The sequence below is a fragment of the Pangasianodon hypophthalmus genome, chromosome 19 (genome assembly GCF_027358585.1).
Source record: "Pangasianodon hypophthalmus isolate fPanHyp1 chromosome 19, fPanHyp1.pri, whole genome shotgun sequence".
Lineage (NCBI taxonomy): Eukaryota > Metazoa > Chordata > Actinopteri > Siluriformes > Pangasiidae > Pangasianodon > Pangasianodon hypophthalmus.
In genome coordinates this window covers 21,635,679-21,659,926 of record NC_069728.1, presented here as the reverse complement: position 1 = coordinate 21,659,926, position 24,248 = coordinate 21,635,679, and the positions used below count along the sequence as shown (strand labels likewise).

At 41.1% G+C, this 24,248-nt stretch overlaps 1 protein-coding gene across 1 annotated transcript in view; it reads right to left on the bottom strand.

Annotated features, from left to right (window-relative positions):
• LOC113524628 (NACHT, LRR and PYD domains-containing protein 12-like) overlaps positions 1-24,016 on the bottom strand; it is a 66,552-nt gene extending 42,536 nt beyond the window's left edge. Inside the window, exons 1-9 of the mRNA XM_053242168.1 lie at positions 23,856-24,016; positions 21,913-22,020; positions 21,379-21,495; positions 19,822-19,932; positions 19,275-19,391; positions 17,348-17,472; positions 15,238-17,011; positions 9,679-9,852; positions 4,839-5,012 (exon numbers count right to left, since the gene is read on the bottom strand). Coding sequence (XP_053098143.1) covers positions 4,839-5,012; positions 9,679-9,852; positions 15,238-17,011; positions 17,348-17,472; positions 19,275-19,391; positions 19,822-19,932; positions 21,379-21,495; positions 21,913-22,020; positions 23,856-24,001 — 2,846 coding nt within the window. The 5' untranslated portion in view covers positions 24,002-24,016. The remainder of the gene's footprint in view (positions 1-4,838; positions 5,013-9,678; positions 9,853-15,237; positions 17,012-17,347; positions 17,473-19,274; positions 19,392-19,821; positions 19,933-21,378; positions 21,496-21,912; positions 22,021-23,855) is intronic.
• Between the last annotated feature and the right edge of the window lie 232 nt (positions 24,017-24,248).

Sequence of the window (24,248 nt, the reverse complement as noted above, 5' to 3'; positions counted from 1 at the left end):
TAGGTTTAATCAATCAAACCATCATTATACAGTACTTACAGTAAAAGCTGACAATATTATACAGTACACAATGGATTCAATTATTCAATATCTTACAATACTTTACAATTTACCTAAAGTAATTATCCTCTCTCGTAAACACACTCACACACACAAAAATAAAAACAAGTGATAAAAATAAAGATGACATCTAAAGAAATACTGTTAAAGCTTTAAAGAAAAAACTGAAAAACACTGGGGTTTGTGTGTGTGTGTGTGTGTGAGAGAGAGAGAGAGAGAGAGAGAGAGAGAGAGAGAGAGATCATGACAAACAGGTTTAATTTGATAGATTTAATTAAAAAATAGTCCAAAGGTTTCCTCCTGGTTACTGAAGGTGTGTGTGTGTGTGTGTGTGTGTGTGTAAAGAGACAGTAAGTCAGTAACTCACTGTAGTTTCTCCAGTTTACAGGTTGGATCCTCCTTTAGATCAGAGAGCAGCTTCACTCCTGTTTCTCCTATTTTATTACCCTTCAGACTCAGTTCTCTCAGGTGTGATGAGGAGTTTGACCTCAGCGCTGAAGCCAGAGCAGCACAACCTTCATCTGTAATACTGCATTTACACAACCTGCAAGAAAGAAAAACTTCTCACATTTAACACACTCAGCTTTAGCACTGACAACATCAACTACACAAAATCTTTATATACAGTACATTTACTCTCCATCTCACACACACAACAATGAAAACATATCAGATCACTACAATTAAAATGATCACAGAAGGAAACTGAATGTTGCTGAATTTATTAAATCTCTGCTGTAGATTGTGTTCATACACACGTCTCAGATCTCTACAGCTTTCCAGATTACACAAACACAGCCTGGAAGAGTAATGATGAAATATCAGAACACTGATCTCACACACACACACACACACACACACAGCCATAATACACTTACTCTTTACCATGTAACAGAAATGTGAGTGTGTTTCTCTCACACACAGAAATCAGAGGACAGGACGCCACATCAGCACATTTACAGGAGCAGCGACGTCTTTCTGCACTCCACAATCTCTCAGCTACAATTTATTATAACACCATTAGCTCATGTACATAACACACACACGTGAGAGAGAGCAGCCTACAAACACTACACTCTGATCTGCATTCACGTCTCTACAAACACTACACTCTGATCTGCGTTCACGTCTCTACAGACACTACACTCTGATCTGCGTTCACGTCTCTACAGACACTACACTCTGATCCGCGTTCACGTCTCTACAGACACTACACTCTGATCTGCGTTCACGTCTCTACACACACTACGCTCTGATCTGCGTTCACGTCTCTACACACATTACACTCTGATCTGCGTTCACGTCTCTACAGACACTACACTCTGATCCGCGTTCACGTCTCTACAGACACTACGCTCTGATCCGCGTTCACGTCTCTACAGACACTACGCTCTGATCTGCGTTCACGTCTCTACAAACACTACACTCTGATCCGCGTTCACGTCTCTACAGACACTACGCTCTGACCTGCGTTCACGTCTATACAAACACTACGCTCTGATCTGCGTTCACGTCTCTACAGACACTACACTCTGACCTGCGTTCACGTCTCTACAGACACTACACTCTGATCTGCGTTCACGTCTCTACACACACTACGCTCTGATCCGCGTTCACGTCTCTACAAACACTACGCTCTGATCTGCGTTCACGTCTCTACAGACACTACACTCTGACCTGCGTTCACGTCTCTACAGACACTACGCTCTGATCCGCGTTCACGTCTCTACAAACACTACGCTCTGATCCGCGTTCACGTCTCTACAAACACTACACTCTGATCCGCGTTCACGTCTCTACAGACACTACACTCTGATCCGCGTTCACGTCTCTACAGACACTACACTCTGAACCGCGTTCACGTCTCTACAGACACTACACTCTGATGTGCGTTCACGTCTCTACAGACACTACACTCTGATCCGCGTTCACGTCTCTACAAACACTACGCTCTGATCTGCGTTCACGTCTCTACAAACACTACGCTCTGATCCGCGTTCACGTCTCTACAGACACTACACTCTGACCTGCGTTCACGTCTCTACAGACACTACACTCTGATCTGCGTTCACGTCTCTACACACACTACGCTCTGATCCGCGTTCACGTCTCTACAAACACTACGCTCTGATCTGCGTTCACGTCTCTACAGACACTACACTCTGACCTGCGTTCACGTCTCTACAGACACTACACTCTGATCTGCGTTCACGTCTCTACACACACTACGCTCTGATCCGCGTTCACGTCTCTACAAACACTACACTCTGATCCGCGTTCACGTCTCTACAAACACTACACTCTGATCCGCGTTCACGTCTCTACAGACACTACACTCTGATCTGCGTTCACGTCTCTACAGACACTACACTCTGATCCGCGTTCACGTCTCTACAGACACTACACTCTGATCTGCGTTCACGTCTCTACAGACACTACACTCTGATGTGCGTTCACGTCTCTACAGACACTACGCTCTGATCTGCGTTCACGTCTCTACAAACACTACACTCTGATGTGCGTTCACGTCTCTACAGACACTACACTCTGATCTGCGTTCACGTCTCTACATTCAATACATCAGATATAGTGTATTTTATTAGTGAAAATAAAAATGACATAATAATAAACATGACTTTTAATATCACAATATCTGAGTTTATTTTAATATTATATTAGTGCCTTTTAATTTCTATAATAATGATATAATAACAGTAATACTAATACTAATAACTATAACAACAATATTAATAATAATAATAATAATAATAATAATAATAATATAGAAAAATAAATAAATATAAGTGTAACATGCCAATACTAGTGGTACTTTACAGTCAGGTTAATAATCCAGTTTCTCTGATGTTATCTGTCCTCATGGAGCTGTTAGTACCTTTAGTCCTGTTTCTAGTGCTCTATGGGAGCATGTTTCTGAAGGAAAACAAATGCAAGGCTATACGCTTACGCCTGAAAACCTAATATTCAAAAATAAATTGCCTGTACAAAGATTTTGGTTCATACATTCATATCTGAGGATTTAGAAAATACTAGTGGATTTAATGGAAAAAGATTCTAGAGACCATTAACCGAAACAGAGAGTCAAAGTTACTGAAACAAATCAAAGTGGTTACGCAGACTGCACAATCTCCCATTCTGGCATTAGCTATGTTCACATGCAGCCTAGTAATCCAGTAATAATCTGACTGAGAGCTCAGTCGAAATAAAATGTTTATGTATACACCTCAGTTGGAGTGGAATAATCCGACTGAGGCCAATCCGAATAATAGTCCTATCAGATTGAAGGAGGTTAATGTCCTTTTAATAATCTGTTAAACAGACGAGTAGTAACCATGGAAACATTTATGTCCCATTACTTTCACTACTATAATCTGTGCATGTGTGTTTGATCACACAGCCTAAGCAACTCCCAGGTGGTTGCTAGGTGTTGCTACGTGACTGCAATTGTATCCCAGGTGGTTGCTATGGTGTTGCAAGGTGATTGCTATGGTATCCCAGGTGGTTGCTATGGTGTTGCTAGGTGATTGCAATTGTATCCAAGGTGGTTGCTATGGTGTTGCTAGTGTATTTGTATCCAAATAATATGAAAGATACACAAACTTTTGCTTACAACGTTCTGCCATTCATCCCTATGGGAAAATATCTGGAAGAAAAATGGTTGCTATGCGGAAACTGTACATCCGATCAAAAACCTGTACAAAAGCACAACATTCCTGATCAGACCGAAATTCAAGGAATTGGTTCGGCGTTGTAGCCTTGAAAACTGTAGGAAGATTTAGTGGACAATATCAGACTGAAAAATAATAATAAGAAGAATACACTTTCACATAATAATAATATTTTGCATTGCTTTGCAATAATAATATAAAATCTAAAATTATTACCATTAAAACATACTTTAATTACAAGGACTTGACTTTTGAAGCAGAATATGTAGTCTAGGTGCAGAATTTGTTCAAAAGCATGTGTAAGTATAACTAAAGGAAGCTAGAAGCCTGGAACACACTTGCAATGACGCCTGTAAGAACCTCTATGGAGTGCTGCTTTCCAGGGTTTAGTGAGACCCATAAACACACACATGCAGGAGTCAGGGCATGGGGTCGGTTTATAGGAAACAAACTAGAACTAGAAACGGATAAAACATGAAAGAGGAATCTTTGTGTAAAGTGCGTACACTTTGGGTGCTGTTCCTCATTTGTCCACTAGTCGGTGTACACACACTTTGAGCAAAGTTAGGACACACACACCCACACACACACACACACACCCTGATACAGACTTAAACACACACACCATCCTCAGCCCACATTATTATTACAGTGTGACCGCTGTGTTCTCACCTGAAGAACTGCACCAAAGAGGAAAACACACTAGGGGTCAATTCACCCCAACTACACACTGCACATGCGAAAGCAGACAAGACAAACTAAAAAAAAAAACTCTGTGCGTGTGTGTGTGTGAGTTTGTGTCTGTATCAGGGAGTGTGTGTGTGTGTGTGTGTGTGTGTGTGCGTTTAGGTCTGTATCAGGGAGTGTTTGTGTGTGTGAGAGAGTTTGGCTCTGTATCAGGGAGTGTGTATGTGTGTGTGTGTGTGTGTGTGTGCGTTTGGGTCTGTATCAGGGAGTGTGTATGTGTGTGTGTGTGTGTGTGTGAGTTTGGCTCTGTATCAGGGAGTGTGTGTGTGTGTGTGTGTGTGTGTGTGTGTGAGTTTGGCTCTGTATCAGGGAGTGTGTGTGTGTGTGTGTGTGAGATGTTCTTACTCCAGTTTCTCCAGTGTACAGTGTGGATTCTCCAGTCCAGCAGAGAGCAGCGTCACTCCTGAATCCTGCAGGTTATTGTAACTCAGGTTCAGTTCTCTCAGACTGGAGGAGTTTGAGCTGAGAGCTGAGGACAGAACTCTACAGCTTTCCTCTGTCAGATTACAGTCACGCAGCCTGGAAGAGACATGATGAAATATCAGAACACTGATCTCAAACACACACACACACACACACACACACACACACAGCCATAATACACTTACTCTTTACCATGTAACAGAAATGTGAGTGTGTTTCTCTGACACACAGAAATCAGAGGACAGGACGCCACATCAGCACATTTACAGGAGCAGCGACGTCTTTCTGCACTCCACAATCTCTCAGCTACAATTTATTATAACACCATTAGCTCACGTACAAAACACACACGTGAGAGAGAGCAGCCTACAAACACTACGCTCTGATCTGCGTTCACGTCTCTACAAACACTACACTCTGATCTGCGTTCACGTCTCTACAGACACTACACTCTGATCTGCGTTCACGTCTCTACAGACACTACGCTCTGATCCGCGTTCACGTCTCTACAGACACTACACTCTGATCTGCGTTCACGTCTCTACACACACTACACTCTGATCTGCGTTCACGTCTCTACAGACACTACGCTCTGATCCGCGTTCACGTCTCTACAGACACTACACTCTGATCCGCGTTCACGTCTCTACAAACACTACACTCTGATCCGCGTTCACGTCTCTACAAACACTACACTCTGATCTGCGTTCACGTCTCTACAGACACTACGCTCTGATCTGCGTTCACGTCTCTACACACACTACACTCTGATCCGCGTTCACGTCTCTACAAACACTACACTCTGATCTGCGTTCACGTCTCTACAAACACTACACTCTGATCCGCGTTCACGTCTCTACAAACACTACACTCTGATCCGCGTTCACGTCTCTACAGACACTACACTCTGATCTGCGTTCACGTCTCTACAAACACTACACTCTGATCCGCGTTCACGTCTCTACAGACACTACGCTCTGATCCGCGTTCACGTCTCTACAAACACTACACTCTGATCTGCGTTCACGTCTCTACAGACACTACACTCTGATCTGCGTTCACGTCTCTACAAACACTACACTCTGATCCGCGTTCACGTCTCTACACACACTACACTCTGATCCACGTTCACGTCTCTACAGACACTACACTCTGATCTGCGTTCACGTCTCTACAGACACTACACTCTGATCCGCGTTCACGTCTCTACAAACACTACACTCTGATCCGCGTTCACGTCTCTACAGACACTACACTCTGATCTGCGTTCACGTCTCTACACACACTACACTCTGATCTGCGTTCACGTCTCTACAGACACTACACTCTGATCTGCGTTCACGTCTCTACAGACACTACACTCTGATGTGCGTTCACGTCTCTACAGACACTACGCTCTGATCTGCGTTCACGTCTCTACAAACACTACACTCTGATGTGCGTTCACGTCTCTACAAACACTACACTCTGATGTGCGTTCACGTCTCTACAGACACTACACTCTGATGTGCGTTCACGTCTCTACAGACACTACGCTCTGATGTGCGTTCACGTCTCTACAGACACTACACTCTGATGTGCGTTCACGTCTCTACAAACACTACACTCTGATCTGCGTTCACGTCTCTACACACACTACGCTCTGATCTGCGTTCACGTCTCTACATTCAATACATCAGATATAGTGTATTTTATTAGTGAAAATAAAAATGACATAATAATAAACATGACTTTTAATATCACAATATCTGAGTTTATTTTAATATTATATTAGTGCCTTTTAATTTCTATAATAATGATATAATAACAGTAATACTAATACTAATAACTATAACAACAATATTAATAATAATAATAATAATAATAATATAGAAAAATAAATAAATATAAGTGTAACATGCCAATACTAGTGGTACTTTACAGTCAGGTTAATAATCCAGTTTCTCTGATGTTATCTGTCCTCATGGAGCTGTTAGTACCTTTAGTCCTGTTTCTAGTGCTCTATGGGAGCATGTTTCTGAAGGAAAACAAATGCAAGGCTGTACGCTTACGCCTGAAAACCTAATATTCAAAAATAAATTGCCTGTACAAAGATTTTGGTTCATACATTCATATCTGAGGATTTAGAAAATACTAGTGGATTTAATGGAAAAAGATTCTACAGACCTTTAACCGAAACAGAGAGTCAAAGTTACTGAAACAAATCAAAGTGGTTACGCAGACTGCACAATCTCCCATTCTGGCATTAGCTATGTTCACATGCAGCCTAGTAATCCAGTAATAATCTGACTGAGAGCTCAATCGAAATAAAATGTTTATGTATACACCTCAGTTGGAGTGGAATAATCCGACTGAGGCCAATCCGAATAATAGTCCTATCAGATTGAAGGAGGTTAATGTCCTTTTAATAATCTGTTAAACAGACGAGTAGTAACCATGGAAACATTTATGTCCCATTACTTTCACTACTATAATCAGTGCATGTGTGTTTGATCACACAGCCTAAGCAACTCCCAGGTGGTTGCTAGGTGTTGCTATGGCATCCAAGGTGGTTACTATGGTCTTGCTAGGTGATTGCTATGGTATGCTATGCTATGGGGAGTGTAGAAAATGTTTATGACTGCCTGGAGTTGATTCCTGGGAAAAAACTGCTCAGTGTGAGAAACCTTGCTGTCATTTTTGACTCCGAGCTTAAATTTGACCAGCAAATCAATGCTGTTGTTAAGAAAAGCTTTTTCCATCTTAGATCTATATCTAAACTGAGTCTATCCTCTCTTTTCCCCTCTTTTATGGAGAAGGTTGTTCATGCCTTTGTGTCATCCCGTTTGGATTATTGTAATGTGTTGTATCTGGGTGTGAATCAGGCCTCTCTCTCTCGTTTGCAGCTTGTTCAGAATTCAGCTGCCAGACTTTTAACGGGCACCAAGAAGAGAGAGCATATTACTCCTGTGTTAATGAAACTGCACTGGTTACCCATACGATACAGAATTCATTACAAAGTGCTGTTGTATGTTTATAAGGTTCTGCATGGTCTTGCACCAGAGTATGTTACTAATTTAATCAGTCCCTGTAAATCTAGTCGATCTCTGCGCTCAAATGACCAGTTGCTCCTCATGGTTCCACGGTCCCGTTTAGAATGTAAAGGTGATCGTGCATTCTCTGTTGCAGCTCCTAGGCTCTGGAATCACCTTCCGCTGTATGTAAAATCCTCTTCTACATTGGATGTATTACAGAGTGCGTCTAAAACTTATTTGTTTTCATTAGCATTCGATAATGCTTTGTAAGTGGTGCATGTCGTATGTTTGTATTGATTTTATGTTTTTGGTTTTGTCTTGTTTAGTTTATTTTAGCTTTTATTTTTTCTGTACAGCACTTTGGTTCCACTTGTGGTGTTGAAAGTGCTTTATAAATAAAGTTGAGTTGAGTTGAGTATCCCAGGTGGTTGCTATGGTGTTGCTAGGTGATTGCAATTGTATCCCAGGTGGTTGCTATGGTGTTGCTAGTGTATTTGTATCCAAATAATATGAAAGATACACAAACTTTTGCTTACAACGTTCTGCCATTCATCCCTATGGGAAAATATCTGGAAGAAAAATGGTTGCTATGCGGAAACTGTACATCCGATCAAAAACCTGTACAAAAGCACAACATTCCTGATCAGACCAAAATTCAAGGAATTGGTTCAGTGTTGTAGCCTTGAAAACTGTAGGAAGATTTAGTGGACAATATCAGACTGAAAAATAATAATAAGAAGAAGAATACACTTTCACATAATAATAATATTTTGCATTGCTTTGCAATAATAATATAAAATCTAAAATTATTACCATTAAAACATACTTTAATTACAAGGACTTGACTTTTGAAGCAGAATATGTAGTCTAGGTGCAGAATTTGTTCAAAAGCATGTGTAAGTATAATTAAAGGAAGCTAGAAGCCTGGAACACACTTGCAATGACGCCTGTAAGAACCTCTATGGAGTGCTGCTTTCCAGGGTTTAGTGAGACCCATAAACACACACATGCAGGAGTCAGGGCATGGGGTCGGTTTATAGGAAACAAACTAGAACTAGAAACGGATAAAACATGAAAGAGGAATCTTTGTGTAAAGTGCGTACACTTTGGGTGCTGTTCCTCATTTGTCCACTAGTCAGTGTTCACACACTTTGAGCAAAGTTAGGACAAACACACACACACACACACACACACTCCCTGACACAGACCCAAAATCATACACACACACACACACACACTCCCTGATACAGACCCAAACACACACACACACACACACTTTCTGTTAGCTTTTTGTGAATATTTAGAACAAATGAGATTTTCACTCCAGAGCCATTTTATAAGTCGTAGAGCTCCGTGCCAATTTATGTCCTGAATTTGTAACACGTCCTGAACTCGATGGTGTGTATTCTTGAATTTGTACACACACACACACTCCCTGATACTCACACACACACACATGCACACACACACCCTGATACCATCCTCGGCCCACATTATTATTACAGTGTGATTGCTGTGTTCTCACCTTAAAAACTGCACCAAAGAAAACACTCTGTATCAGGGAGTGTGTGTATGTGTGTGTCTGTGTGTGTGTGTGTGTCTGTATCAGTGTGTGTGTGTGTGTGTGTGTGTGTGTGTGTGTCAGTGTGTGTGTGTGTGCGCGCGTGTGTGTGTATGAGTTTGGGTCTGTGTCAGGGTGTGTGTGTGTGTGTGTGTGTGTGTGTATGTGTGTGTGTGTGAGATCTTACTCCAGTTTCTCCAGTTTACAGTGTGGATTCTCCAGTCCAGCAGAGAGCAGCGTCACTCCTGAATCCTGCAGGTTATTGTAACTCAGGTCCGGTTCTCTCAGACTGGAGGAGTTTGAGCTGAGAACTGAGGACAGAACTCTACAGCTTTCCTCTGTCAGATTACACTTCCACAGACTGGAAGAGAAACAATGAAATATCAGAACACTGATCTCACACACACAAACACACAGCCATAATACACTTACTCTTTACCATGTAACAGAAATGTGAGTGTGTTTCTCTGACACACAGAAATCAAAGGACAGGACGCCACATCAGCACATTTACAGGAGCAGCGACGTCTTTCTGCACTCCACAATCTCTCAGCTACAATTTATTATAACACCATTAGCTCATGTACATAACACACACACGTGAGAGAGAGCAGCCTACAAACACTACACTCTGATCTGCATTCACGTCTCTACAAACACTACACTCTGATCTGCGTTCACGTCTCTACAGACACTACACTCTGATCTGCGTTCACGTCTCTACAAACACTACGCTCTGATCTGCGTTCACGTCTCTACAAACACTACGCTCTGATCCGCGTTCACGTCTCTACAAACACTACGCTCTGATCTGCGTTCACGTCTCTACAAACACAACGCTCTGATCTGCGTTCACGTCTCTACAAACACTACACTCTGATCCGCGTTCACGTCTCTACAGACACTACACTCTGATCTGCGTTCACGTCTCTACAAACACTACACTCTGATCCGCGTTCACGTCTCTACAAACACTACACTCTGATGTGCGTTCACGTCTCTACAGACACTACGCTCTGATCCGCGTTCACGTCTCTACAAACACTACACTCTGATCCGCGTTCACGTCTCTACACACACTACACTCTGATCCGGGTTCACGTCTCTACACACACTACGCTCTGATCTGCGTTCACGTCTCTACAAACACTACACTCTGATCCGCGTTCACGTCTCTACAGACACTACACTCTGATCTGCGTTCACGTCTCTACAAACACTACACTCTGATCCGCGTTCACGTCTCTACAAACACTACACTCTGATCTGCGTTCACGTCTCTACAAACACTACACTCTGATCTGCGTTCACGTCTCTACAGACACTACACTCTGATCCGCGTTCACGTCTCTACAGACACTACGCTCTGATCCGCGTTCACGTCTCTACACACACTACGCTCTGATCTGCGTTCACGTCTCTACAGACACTACACTCTGATGTGCGTTCACGTCTCTACAGACACTACACTCTGATCCGCGTTCACGTCTCTACAAACACTACACTCTGATCCGCGTTCACGTCTCTACACACACTACACTCTGATCCGGGTTCACGTCTCTACACACACTACGCTCTGATCTGCGTTCACGTCTCTACAGACACTACGCTCTGATCCACGTTCACGTCTCTACAAACACTACACTCTGATCCGCGTTCACGTCTCTACAAACACTACACTCTGACCTGCGTTCAGGTCTCTACAGACACTACACTCTGATCCGCGTTCACGTCTCTACAAACACTACACTCTGATCCGCGTTCACGTCTCTACACACACTACACTCTGATCTGCGTTCACGTCTCTACAGACACTACACTCTGATCCGCGTTCACGTCTCTACAGACACTACACTCTGATCTGCGTTCACGTCTCTACAGACACTACGCTCTGATCCGCGTTCACGTCTCTACACACACTACGCTCTGATCTGCGTTCACGTCTCTACAGACACTACACTCTGATCCGCGTTCACGTCTCTACAGACACTACACTCTGATCTGCGTTCACGTCTCTACAAACACTACACTCTGATCCGCGTTCACGTCTCTACAGACACTACACTCTGATCTGCGTTCACGTCTCTACACACACTACGCTCTGATCTGCGTTCACGTCTCTACAGACACTACACTCTGATCTGCGTTCACGTCTCTACAGACACTACGCTCTGATCTGCGTTCACGTCTCTACAGACACTACGCTCTGATCTGCGTTCACGTCTCTACACACACTACGCTCTGATCTGCGTTCACGTCTCTACAAACACTACACTCTGATCTGCGTTCACGTCTCTACACACAATACACTCTGATCTGCGTTCACGTCTCTACACACACTACACTCTGATCTGCGTTCACGTCTCTACAGACACTACACTCTGATCCGCGTTCACGTCTCTACAGACACTACACTCTGATGTGCGTTCACGTCTCTACAGACACTACACTCTGATCTGCGTTCACGTCTCTACAGACACTACACTCTGATCTGCGTTCACGTCTCTACAAACACTACACTCTGATCCGCGTTCACGTCTCTACAAACACTACACTCTGATCCGCGTTCACGTCTCTACACACACTACACTCTGATCCGGGTTCACGTCTCTACACACACTACGCTCTGATCTGCGTTCACGTCTCTACAAACACTACACTCTGATCTGCGTTCACGTCTCTACAAACACTACACTCTGATCTGCGTTCACGTCTCTACAAACACTACACTCTGATCCGCGTTCACGTCTCTACAAACACTACACTCTGACCTGCGTTCAGGTCTCTACAGACACTACACTCTGATCCGCGTTCACGTCTCTACAAACACTACACTCTGATCCGCGTTCACGTCTCTACACACACTACACTCTGATCCGCGTTCACGTCTCTACAGACACTACACTCTGATCCGCGTTCACGTCTCTACAGACACTACACTCTGATCCGCGTTCACGTCTCTACAGACACTACACTCTGATCCGCGTTCACGTCTCTACAAACACTACACTCTGATCCGCGTTCACGTCTCTACAGACACTACGCTCTGATCCGCGTTCACGTCTCTACAGACACTACGCTCTGATCCGCGTTCACGTCTCTACAGACACTACGCTCTGATCTGCGTTCACGTCTCTACAGACACTACGCTCTGATCCGCGTTCACGTCTCTACAGACACTACACTCTGATCTGCGTTCACGTCTCTACAAACACTACACTCTGATCCGCGTTCACGTCTCTACAAACACTACACTCTGATCCGCGTTCACGTCTCTACAAACACTACACTCTGATCCGCGTTCACGTCTCTACACACACTACGCTCTGATCCGCGTTCACGTCTCTACAGACACTACACTCTGATCCGCGTTCACGTCTCTACAAACACTACGCTCTGATCCGCGTTCACGTCTCTACAGACACTACACTCTGATCTGCGTTCACGTCTCTACAGACACTACGCTCTGATCTGCGTTCACGTCTCTACAAACACTACACTCTGATCCGCGTTCACGTCTCTACAAACACTACACTCTGATCTGCATTGAAAAAGGTAAATGCTAAAATTCTAACATCTTCTACTCGGCACACTGGAGACACGGAGCTCCGCTGGTAGCTGCTGTAAAAAGCAGAGTACCTGTGTAGCATTATGTCACTCAGGATAAATGAATTCTAATCAGTATTAATCAGAATGAGCCGAATTTCGTGTTTTAGTGCTATAACTTGGGTTTTAAGCATTTGAACAACCAGGGTGGCAAAAGCTAAATGCTAAAATGCTAACATTATCCAGCCTTTATACAGAGCTTTACTGTTTTCCACTTCAACAAGAAGATTATTTCGGCAGAACCATAAAGTTACTCAGGATAAATAAAATATAACTGTCATTAATTGCCTGACACAGTAAATCAGTGCCTGCTGAAGGGAAATGCTAATCTAAGAGCTCGGTTAGAGGCCAAGGAACGGACCAATGAATAAAAAATGAGCTAGTTAGTTGGAGGAAGTTTCTGGCTTCATCAGTTAATTCTGTATAAGAACTGTGTGCTGTGTAGAATTTAAAGCAGAATTAACTAAAGCTGCTTGTTGTATAGCGAGAGCTCCACAGTTCCTTATTATTCTGCAGTGCTTAATGTTGATAATGCTAATCCTTATGATACTTGAACTTGGTAACTCTCGCTGAACTTTACTCTTACCAACCACCGTAGGTCCAGGGGGCGGAGCTTTGTGAACACGGGCAGGAAATGGGGCAGGCTCAAGGAGTAATAAAAAAAAAAAACAAAAAAAAAAACAAAAAAAAAACCCATCCACTTAACCATCAGAGATTTAATTTAGAAAAAAAAAAGAACAATCTTATCACCCTTAAGGCAGAAATGAAGGGGCGTGGTCAGATATATGTTATACGTGTCATGTACATGTTATGTCATTACAGCCAAAAATACCAGAAGCTGCTTACGAGTCGACTGCTATCGCTATCGTTAGGGTTTAGTCAGGTGTTTGGATTAATTGCTTGTTATCAACATAAGGAATGCTGCACAGTCAGGACTGTGAATAAACAGAACGAGTTATTAGTTGTAACTAAACTCATTATAAAACATCAGTAAAATGATATAACCGATGTGGACGTGTGCTCTGTGGTGAACAGCAGCAGAGTTACATTTGGGCCGTCTTGATTGAAGAGCCCTCTTCAGGTCATGCCACAGCATCTCAATTTTTCTTTCTAAAATCCTCAAAAGCACCATCTACAATCAGCTGTCTCTCTATCTCACAGAACAACCTCCGAGATCCTAACAAGTCTGGCTTCAAAGTGGCACATTCCACAGAAACTGCCCTCAACACCATTCATGTTTAGTGCTTTTCTGATAGTGAACATATGAACAATAAAGCAAAAAGAGTTTGTATTCTTTTTCACTTTTGTTCATCTCTATAACGCATATTCTAAGGTCCTGTGAAAGTTGATGGGATCGAGGCATGGGTCAAACTAATTAATACTTCTAGAGAAGAACAGATTTGTCAGTAACCAGACTTTGTGTGTCTTTTTTTAAAGGGCAAAGCACTTGTACACCCCACACTTCCAATCTCATCTCCTCAAGCTTTTGGAGAAGTTGTTAGCACAGACGTTCACTTCCTTTTTCCAGCCTGCACTGTGAATGATTACTCAATATGCTCGATAAAACCCGAAACTACTTTATGTGTGGTATTACTTTAATCAAATTGTGTTTGTGTATAATTATGAGTTAGATGAAGATTTTATGCATTTTATAAGTAATCCATGTAAATTAGTTGGAAATTCCTAAGGGTTCACAAACTTTTTCTTGCAACTGTAGCGGTAAATAAACACATTATAAAATTGAAATAAAATTATACATTAATTTAATTATACATTACTGATACATTAATAATGAAATTATAAATTAATAAAATTATACAACTTCGTGTGCATGTGCTCTGTAGTGAACAGCAGCAGAGATACTTAATGAATTCTTGTATAGAGAAGTCGCCTTGATAAACAACACACTGATTTATTTTCTAAATATAAACCACAGTATTAATTATTTATTAATTGATATTTTTATATTTATTGCCACATTTACCCATTTTATTATTTATATCATATTCAAATTATTTATTTAATTTAGACTAATAAGGCATTCCATAATTAACAAGTATTAATTTAAACAGTGCAGTTCAGCATTACATTAAAATAGAAAACCATGCAGTAATACTTTAATAAATAAAATTATACTCACGAAAAAATTCTGGAGCTTTTGACCACTGGCAGCAGCCTCAGAAAACATTCCTCTGATAGATAATATCCAAACAAAGAAAACATATCTAGCTTCTCTTCTGAGCTTAGGATTAGAAATGCCAGAGCTGACCACTGAGCAGGAGAGAGAGAGGGTCTGCGAAGGTGCAGAGAACCCTCGTTGTTCAGGTAAGTCTGTATTTCCTGCACTAGAGAATGATCATTCAGTTCATTCAGACAGTGAAACAGATTGATGGTTTTCTCTGGAGATGGATTCTCCCTGATCTTCTCTTTGATGTACTCCACTGTTTCCTGTTTGTTGTGAGAGCTGCTTCCTGTCTGTGGCATTAAGCCTCGTAAGAGAGTCTGATTGGACTCCAGGGAGAGACCCAGAAGGAAGCGGAGGAACAGGTCCAGGTCTCCATTCTCACTCTGTAAGGCCTTGTCCACTGCACTCCTGAGGAAATCAGACGTGTGTGACTTTCTGAAAAGATCAGACAGATCAGTGGTTTGTTCTGTTACATTTCTGCTGATGAAGGAGAGAAATGCATATAAAGCAGCCAGAAACTCCTGAACACTCAGATGTACAAAGCTGAACACCTTCCCCAGGTGAAGCCCAAACTCCTCTCTGAAGATCTGAGTACACACTCCTGAGTACACTGACACTTCTCTGACATCAATGCCACACTCTCTCAGGTCTTCCTCATAAAAGATCAGGTTTCCTTTCTCCAGCTGTTGGAAAGCCAGTTTTCCCAGTGCCAGGATACTCTCTCTGGTCTGCTCAGGATCAGGGTCACATTTCTGATGGTACTTTTGGTTCTTGTGTTTGATCTGAAAGATCAGGAAGCATGTGAACATTTGAGTCAGAGTCTTGGGGATCTCTCCACTCTCTGCTTCACACAACATTCTCTCTAGAACATTGGCTGAGATCCAGCAGAAGACTGGGATGTGGCACATGATGTAGAGGCTTCTTGAAGACTTCATGTGTGTGATGATTTTATTGGCCAGACTCTGATCACTGATCCTCTTCCTGAAGTACTCCTCTTTCTGAGGATCACTGAACCCTCGTATCTCTGTTACCTGGTCTACACACTCAGGAGGGATCTGATTGGCTGCTCCTGGTCGAGAGGTTATCCAGAGGAGAGCAGAGGGAAGCAGATTCCCCTTGATGAGGTTTGTCAGCAGCACATCCACTGAGGCTGATTCTGTCACGTCATACAATCTCTGATTGTTCTGGAAATTTAGAGGAAGTCGACACTCATCCAGACCATCAAAGATGAACAAGACTTTGTAGGACTTGCAGTCTATTAATTCTAGTTTTCTCATTTCTGGGAAAAAGTGATGAAGAAGTTTCATCAGACTGAGATTTTTCTGCTTCATCAGGTTCAGCTCTCTAAAGGGGAGTGGAAACATGGAGAAGACATCCTGATTTGCTTTTCCTTCAGCCCAGTCCAGAATGAACTTCTGCACAGAGACAGTTTTTCCAATTCCAGCAACTCCTTTAGTCAGCACACTTCTGATGGACTTGTCTTTAAAGAGGTCATTACATTTGATGGGTGTCTCCTGTGTTGCTGGTCTCCTGGACACTGTCTCAATCTGTCTCACCTCATGTTCATTATTGACGTCTCCACTCCATCCCTCTGTGATGTAGAGCTCTGTGTAGATCTCATTCAGAAGTGATGAGCTTCCAGGTTGTGAGATTCCTTCATTAATTCTTTTAAACTTCTCTCTCAGGTTGGATTTGAGTTTTTGGTGGCACACAGAGACCAAGTCCAGCTCTAAACAGGAGAATAAAATAAGATAATAAATACTGTATTACAAACACCATCCGTAATACCATTTGTCTAAATAAATATTATCTACATTTGAGTACACTGTCAAATTGTTTCTATTCAGCAATATAAGTGTATAATTATTTTTATAAGATTTGGTACCTGAGTAGGTAAGTGTGTAATATTTATTATATTTAACGTCAGACCACTCATCTGACTCCACTGAACTCCACTGTTCACAGAAGTGCTTGAAATATGAAGATGATTAAAAAAAAAACCAAAGTGACTATGTTCTTCCTCTAAAGTTTAAGTGATGGAATAATCATGACTTAGAGCCCTTACCGGTTTGCAGTGTTTTATTGGGGTCTATCAGGTTAATGTTCATCATGGCCTGCGGTGTGGTGCTCATCTGATGATCTTGTTCTGTTCTGCTGCTAATTTTAGATTTGGATTTCTTCTTTTGAATTCTGTGGAAAATATACACTGACTGTAATGGCAACTAAAAAATCAGGGGTGAACAAATAAAAATCTATTAACTAGCCCACTGGACAAGTTAAAGCTCTACTGTTCCATTCCAGTACTGTAGCAAAACTGACTAGCAATAAGACCACAATAGAAGCATGCACTCAGTCATTACATAGCAGCGATGACTTCATAAATTTTTTCAATGACAAAATTGAAAATATCAGACAAAAAATTCAGATTATTTAAAACCAGACAATTTTATAAGTAATCCTGTAGATAATAATATAATAATATCAGATCAACAATTAGAAAGTGTTACTCCCCTTTGAGAGGCTGAAGAAATTTCACTAATTTCATCATCAAAATCATCAGCCTGTATACTAGATCCTTTACCTACATGTTTCTTCAAACAGATAATTCCAGAAACAATTGAACCTCTTCTAAAGATAATCAGTTCTTCCCTTAGCATTGGCTATGTACCTAAATCTTTTAAATTAGCAGTTATCAAGCCCTTGATTAAAAAAACTGACCTTGACCCCTGTCAGCTGTCTAACTATAGACCAATATAAAACCTCCCCTTTATCTCCAAGGTCCTAGAAAAGGTTGTAGCACAGCAGCTATGCTCACACTTACACAGGAATAACATTCATGAAATGTATCAGTCAGGATTTAGGCCTCATCATAGCACAGAGACAGCGCTGGTTAAAGTGGTAAATGACTTACTACTGGCCTCTGATCAGGGTTGTGTCTCCTTGCTGGTGCTGCTTGACCTTAGTGCAGCTTTTAATACCATTGATCATGCTATTCTCCTCGATAGACTGGAAAATGTAGTAGGCATTAAGGGAACAGCCCTTTCCTGGCTCAGGTCTTATTTGACTGATCGTTATCAGTTTGTAAATGTAAATGGTGACTTCTCTATACATACTAAGGTAAAGTTTGGTGTCCCGCAAGGCTCTGTTTAAGGGCTACTGCTCTTTTCTTTATATACGCTACCTCTGGGCAAAATTATTCATAAACATGGTATTAGCTTCCACTGTTACGCTGATGACACACAGTTGTATGTTACTTCTAGCATGCAGCTAGAAGTAACCTTCTGATTAACTCTGGATGGCCTTTCTGTTTCATCATGTGCAGCAGTAAAAGACCTTGGTGTGACTATTGACTCTCTCGTGCCACTCTTGAGAGCTCATCTTGAAAAAATAGTTTTATGAGACTACCCAAACCTCAAATATTATTTACAAACTAATATACTATTAAGTAAATAATCTCCACAACAAAGTACAAACACTATAACTATACAGAGAACCGCATCCAGAACGGTCTCCAAAATTTGTGCCACTGGAGTCTCTACTTTCAGGTCAGAGATCTGTCCATCCAAATCTCACTAGCCAATGAGAGAAAGTCACTGTTAAGCCCCACCCACACGAGAGGTTTGTGTCAGAATGGCGAACGTAAACTTGTGGATCGTAAACGAAAACTTTGAAGGCGTAAACGACAACTCTGGCAGCGCATTCACAAACCATGATTAGAGTAAAGTAAGCTTAGAAAACTGTTAACAAATAATGCTGTTTATTTGAAGACTGTTAAATTTTTGCCACTGAGTTCACTTTCTTCAGTTTCATAGAGTTTCTCTTCTTTCCCATTGTATATTTTTGTTAATTTCATGAAAAGTTACATTCAACATATTTGGCACAAATTTAATTCCATAGATTTGACCCCCAACCCTGGAGGTACAAGGCAAATGTGCTAACCACTGAGACAAAGTGCCCCCCAAAGAGAGTCTTATTTAATAAATCATCTTTACCTTGGATCAATAGAACGGTCTTGTGCTTTAAATTTATATGGATGATCCATTGACCAGTCACTCTGCATGGACACACAGCTGGGCTCTGGTGAGTCTGATCTCTTTCCCTGAATCGGACTGAGATACAGATTTTGTTAGAGCCAAAATTAACACACAATTAGTGGACTTTAAATGTCAAACTGAAATAAATTTATTTTGTTGGGCCCAGTAACTCCAGCGCTGGTGAAAACGTAAATGATTGTGATTTCCTTGACTGAACAGTGCATTTAAAAAAAAAAAATCAGTGTTTAAACTCAACATGCATTTTGACCCACAATTAAAACGGAACAAGTCTAGTCAGGAAATTTCCATTAACTACATTTTAATCTGGAGCTCTAACTACTGTATGAGATGTTTTTTTTATGAAATATCACTTTAAATTAGATTTAATAAACAAACTTTTGAATTACATAAAAAAGCTGTTAATTTTAGATAAGAAGTCCGGAGATTAAAAAGCATTTTTTCTGTCCTTAATTACCCCGTGTCTTATTTTCTAAATAATCTTTACCTCAGATCAGTTGAACGGTCTTTAAATTTATATGGATGATCCATCGACCAGTCACTCTGCAAGGACACACAGCTGGGTTCTGGTGAGTCTGATCTCTTTCCCTGAATCAGACTGAGATACAGATGTTATTTGAATCACAAATAATGAACAATTAGTGGCATTAAAATGAGAAACGTGAAAATCTATACAGAAGATTATTCACAAGTATTTACATTTTCCTCATTTTGCTACATTACAGCTGTATTTCTTTATCGATCTGAAAAAGTATTTCATACCGTAATAAAGAAGTGTAGACAGTTTTTCAAGGCTTTGTAAAGTAATTTAAAAAAAACCCCTGAAATATCACATTTACGTAAGTATCCAGACCCTTTACTGAGCACTTTGTTGAAGCTTCTTATCAGCAGTTACAGTTTTACTTTTTCTTGGGTTGCTCTCTGCAGAACATCTCAAGTTCTGTCAGGTTGGATGGCGAACATCACTGTACCTCTGTTTTTAAGTCAATCCACAGATGTTTAATCTGGTTCGGGTTTAAGTCAAGGCTCTGGTTGATCTGGTTGACTAAAGGACATCCGGAGACTCATCCTGAAGCCCCCACTGCATCATCTTGGCTTTGTTTGAAGGTGAGTCTTTTCCTCAAGGATGTATCTGCATTTTGATCAGTTCATCTCTCCCTTGATCCTGATGATCCTCCTAGTCCCTGCTGCTGAGAAACAACTCCACAGCATGGTGCTGCCACCAACAAGCTTCACTGTTAGGATAGAATTGTACAGGTGAGAAGAAGTGCCTGGTTTCCTCCAAATGTCATGCTTGGAATTTAGACCAAAGTGTTCAGTCTTGGTTTCTTCAGACCACAGAATCTTGTGTCTTATGATCTGAGAATCCTTCAGGTGCAATTTGGCCAAAACTCTTAAGTGAGCCATCATGTGCCTTGTACCAAAGAGTTTCTTCTGTCTGGTCAGTCTACAATACAGACCTGATTGGTGGAAGTCTGTAGAGATGGTTGTTCTTCTGACAGGGTCTCCAACATACAGAGTGTATGCAGTTCCATCAGAGTGACCTTTAGGTTCTTGGACAACTACTTTGACACTTCTCCTCTGTTTGCTCAGTTTGGCTCCGGCTCTAGGTAAAGTGTCTGTGGTTCAGAACTTCTTCCATTAAAGTTTATTGGCTCTGTGCTCTTCAGGTCCTTCAAAGCTTCAGACATGTTTCTGTTTCCTTCCCCAGATTTGTGCCTCAACACTGTTTTGTCTCTGAGTTCTAGAGACAATCATTTAACACCATGGCTTGTATTTTCTCTTACATACACCATCGACTGTGAGGCTTTATATAGACAGAGAAGTGTCTTTCTAAATTCTATCGGTCAACGAAATTTATCACAAGTAAACATCAATCAAGTAGCAGAAAGATCTTATAGATGATCAGCAGAAACAGGATCCACCTGAACTCAAATCAACTGAACTTTCTATTGTCAGAGCAAAGGACCTGAATACTTGTGTAAATGTGAATTTTGAGTTTATTTTTAATATATTTACATTTATTTCCTAAAATCATCTTTACCTTGGATCAGTAGAAAGGTCTTGCTCTTTAAATTTATATGGATGATCCATTGACCAGTCACTCTTCAGGGACACACAGCTGGGTCCTGGTGAGTCTGATCTCTTTCCCTGAATCAGACTGAGATAAAGATGTTAGAGCCAAAATTAACACACAATTAGTGGACTTTAAATGTCAAACTGAAATAAATTTACTTTGTTGGACCCAGTAACTCCAGCACCGGAGAAAACATAAATGATTGTGATTTCCTTGACTGAACAGTGCATTTAAAAAAAATCAGTGTTTAAACAGCATTTTGACCCACAATTAAAACAGAGCAAGTCTAGTCAGGAAATTTCCATTAACTACATTTTAATCTGGAGCTCTAACTACTGTATGAGATGTTTTTTTTATGAAATATCACTTTAAATTAGATTTAATAAACAAACTTTTGAATTACATAAAAAAGCTGTTAATTTTAGATAAGACATCTGGAGACTAAAAAGCACTTTTTCTGTCCTTAATTACCCCACGTCTTATTTTCGAAATCATCTTTACCTCAGATCAGTTGAATGGTCTTTAAATTTATATGGATGATCCATTGACCAGTCACTCTTCATGGACACACAGCTGGGTTCTGGTGAGTCTGATCTCTCCTCCATCAGACTAAAACACACAGAGTCACTGTGTAAGTTCCTAAAGCTCTTAAAATGTTTTTTTTTTGTTATTTATTATTACACAGTCCTTTCACTTCTGCACTTAGTCAGGGATTAAACTCTCCTCAGATCATTAATATCTGCTGGTATTGAACAGCAGTTTTTCTGATCACTGAGTTTCTCTGTTCATTAGTCACATTTAATAAATACACATCTGTGAGTCTGATGTTTTTATTGTTGATGAATATGATAATAAATTTTCCCTCTCACCTCTCGTCTGACTTTTTGTCTGGTTCTAGAGGGAGACTCATGTTGGAAATCCTGTGTTCATTGCAGTTGAATCCTGTGTTCATAAATCCAAACAAACACACACACACACACACACACACACACACACACAACAGGACAAGTGATAGATATTTAAAAAGAAACTAAATGCTTCACGCAGGCTTCAGTCTTCTTTTAGGTAAACAGGTCATGGCCATACTTACATGGCATGGAAGGGTTCCTCCAGGAAAAGAAGTGAATTGAGGTGTATTTATATTGCATCACGTGACATTTTATTTACACACAGATCGACTCTGTTCAACTAATTATGTGACTTCTGATGGAAACTGAGCTAGAACTAATGTAGGGGTTTCTCAACAATGGAGGAGAATATTTACACCATCACAGGTTCTATGTTTTATATTCGTGGACTTTTTTACTCTTCAGAATTATGAGCTATTTTGTGTAGATTCATGGCATAAAATCCAACCCCCATCTTCATGGGTGGGGCTCAGGGGGTCAGGGGGTCAGGGGCTCAGGCCCACCCAAAGAACTGCAAGTGCTTCCAATATGAATTATGAATGAATTATATCAAACAGTACTATATCCAATGCTGTCTGTTGTCTAGTTAGTTCCATATTTAATTTAATTATTGTATTTCCAGTCCTTTGAAAAAAAAGTTAACTTATTATTCCTGAAAAATTAAAACATTAAAAGTGTAGTCTCATGGTACCAGAGGTGACTTCAGCCGTGCAAGGCCATTTAGCCAGCAGCTGAGTTGAGCTATATCTCATCCTATGCTGGAAAAAGTGCGGCTGGTTGGTGATTTTTTTTTTCTCTAATCAGTATAAATTGTTGAAATCTGTAGTGTGAGTATGTCAGTTTTGTTACTGATACTATTGTATGCTCTGTTTGGAATAATTTGCATATTAATAGCCTAAACTGTGTATATTAGTGTGACCACAGTGTCAGTGCTGCCCAAATTCCCCCAGGAGGGGGTGAATACTTTTGCACGGCGTTCTGTAGACTGTTCATTTACAGAGAAATGACATGTAATAACAGAGTTATAAAATAGGCTGTACTTGTAAAACCTCAGTTAAACCTACTGAAGTGTTTAGCTCGTGTAGATGCATAGCACAGCTGTATGTTCTCACTCTCACTGGGTTCGTGTTTCTCTGGTTACAAAATGGAGCCGAGCTTCACTTCCTGTTTCACGCACCGTGACCTTTCTGAAGAAGGCATTAGCGCTCTAACTGATGTTTACAGGTTTGAAGGTGAATTGAGGTGAAGCTTTAATATTTTGTTCAACAACTAGCCTGTAGTGTGTTCACTATTATGGTAACAAATCTAATAAAACACATGGTTATGTGTGTAACACAGAGAGAACACTCTTCCTGTTTTTGTGGTTATATAGCCCTGTGTGATGGCGCAGTTCACTTACACAGAAATATCAGCTTAAAAAGCCAGAAAATAAACTGTATACATTAACACTTCATTAAAATACAGCAACACTGTACTCCATATCGTGTACTTGTATAACATTAACGTCATTATAGCGTTAGATTTCAGTATACGTACTGTTTCCTCCTGTTTTTCTCCTTTGGACCGTTATGTTCTCTCCAAATAGAGATGCTGAGTTTCACTTTCACTCTGAGGAAGTGGCGCTGCTGCACTGCACCATCTGCCATCTGCTGCTCACAGCGTGTAACTGCACCATCTGCCATCTGCTGCTCACAGCGTGTAACTGCACCATCTGCTGCTCACAGCGTGTAACTGCACCATCTGCCATCTGCTGGTCACGGCGTGTAACTGCACCATCTGCCATCTGCTGGTCACGGCGTGTAACTGCACCATCTGCTGCTCACAGCGTGTATCTGCACCATCTGCCATCTGCTGCTCACGGCGTGTAACTGCACCATCTGCTGCTCACAGCGTGTATCTGCACCATCTGCCATCTGCTGGTCACGGCGT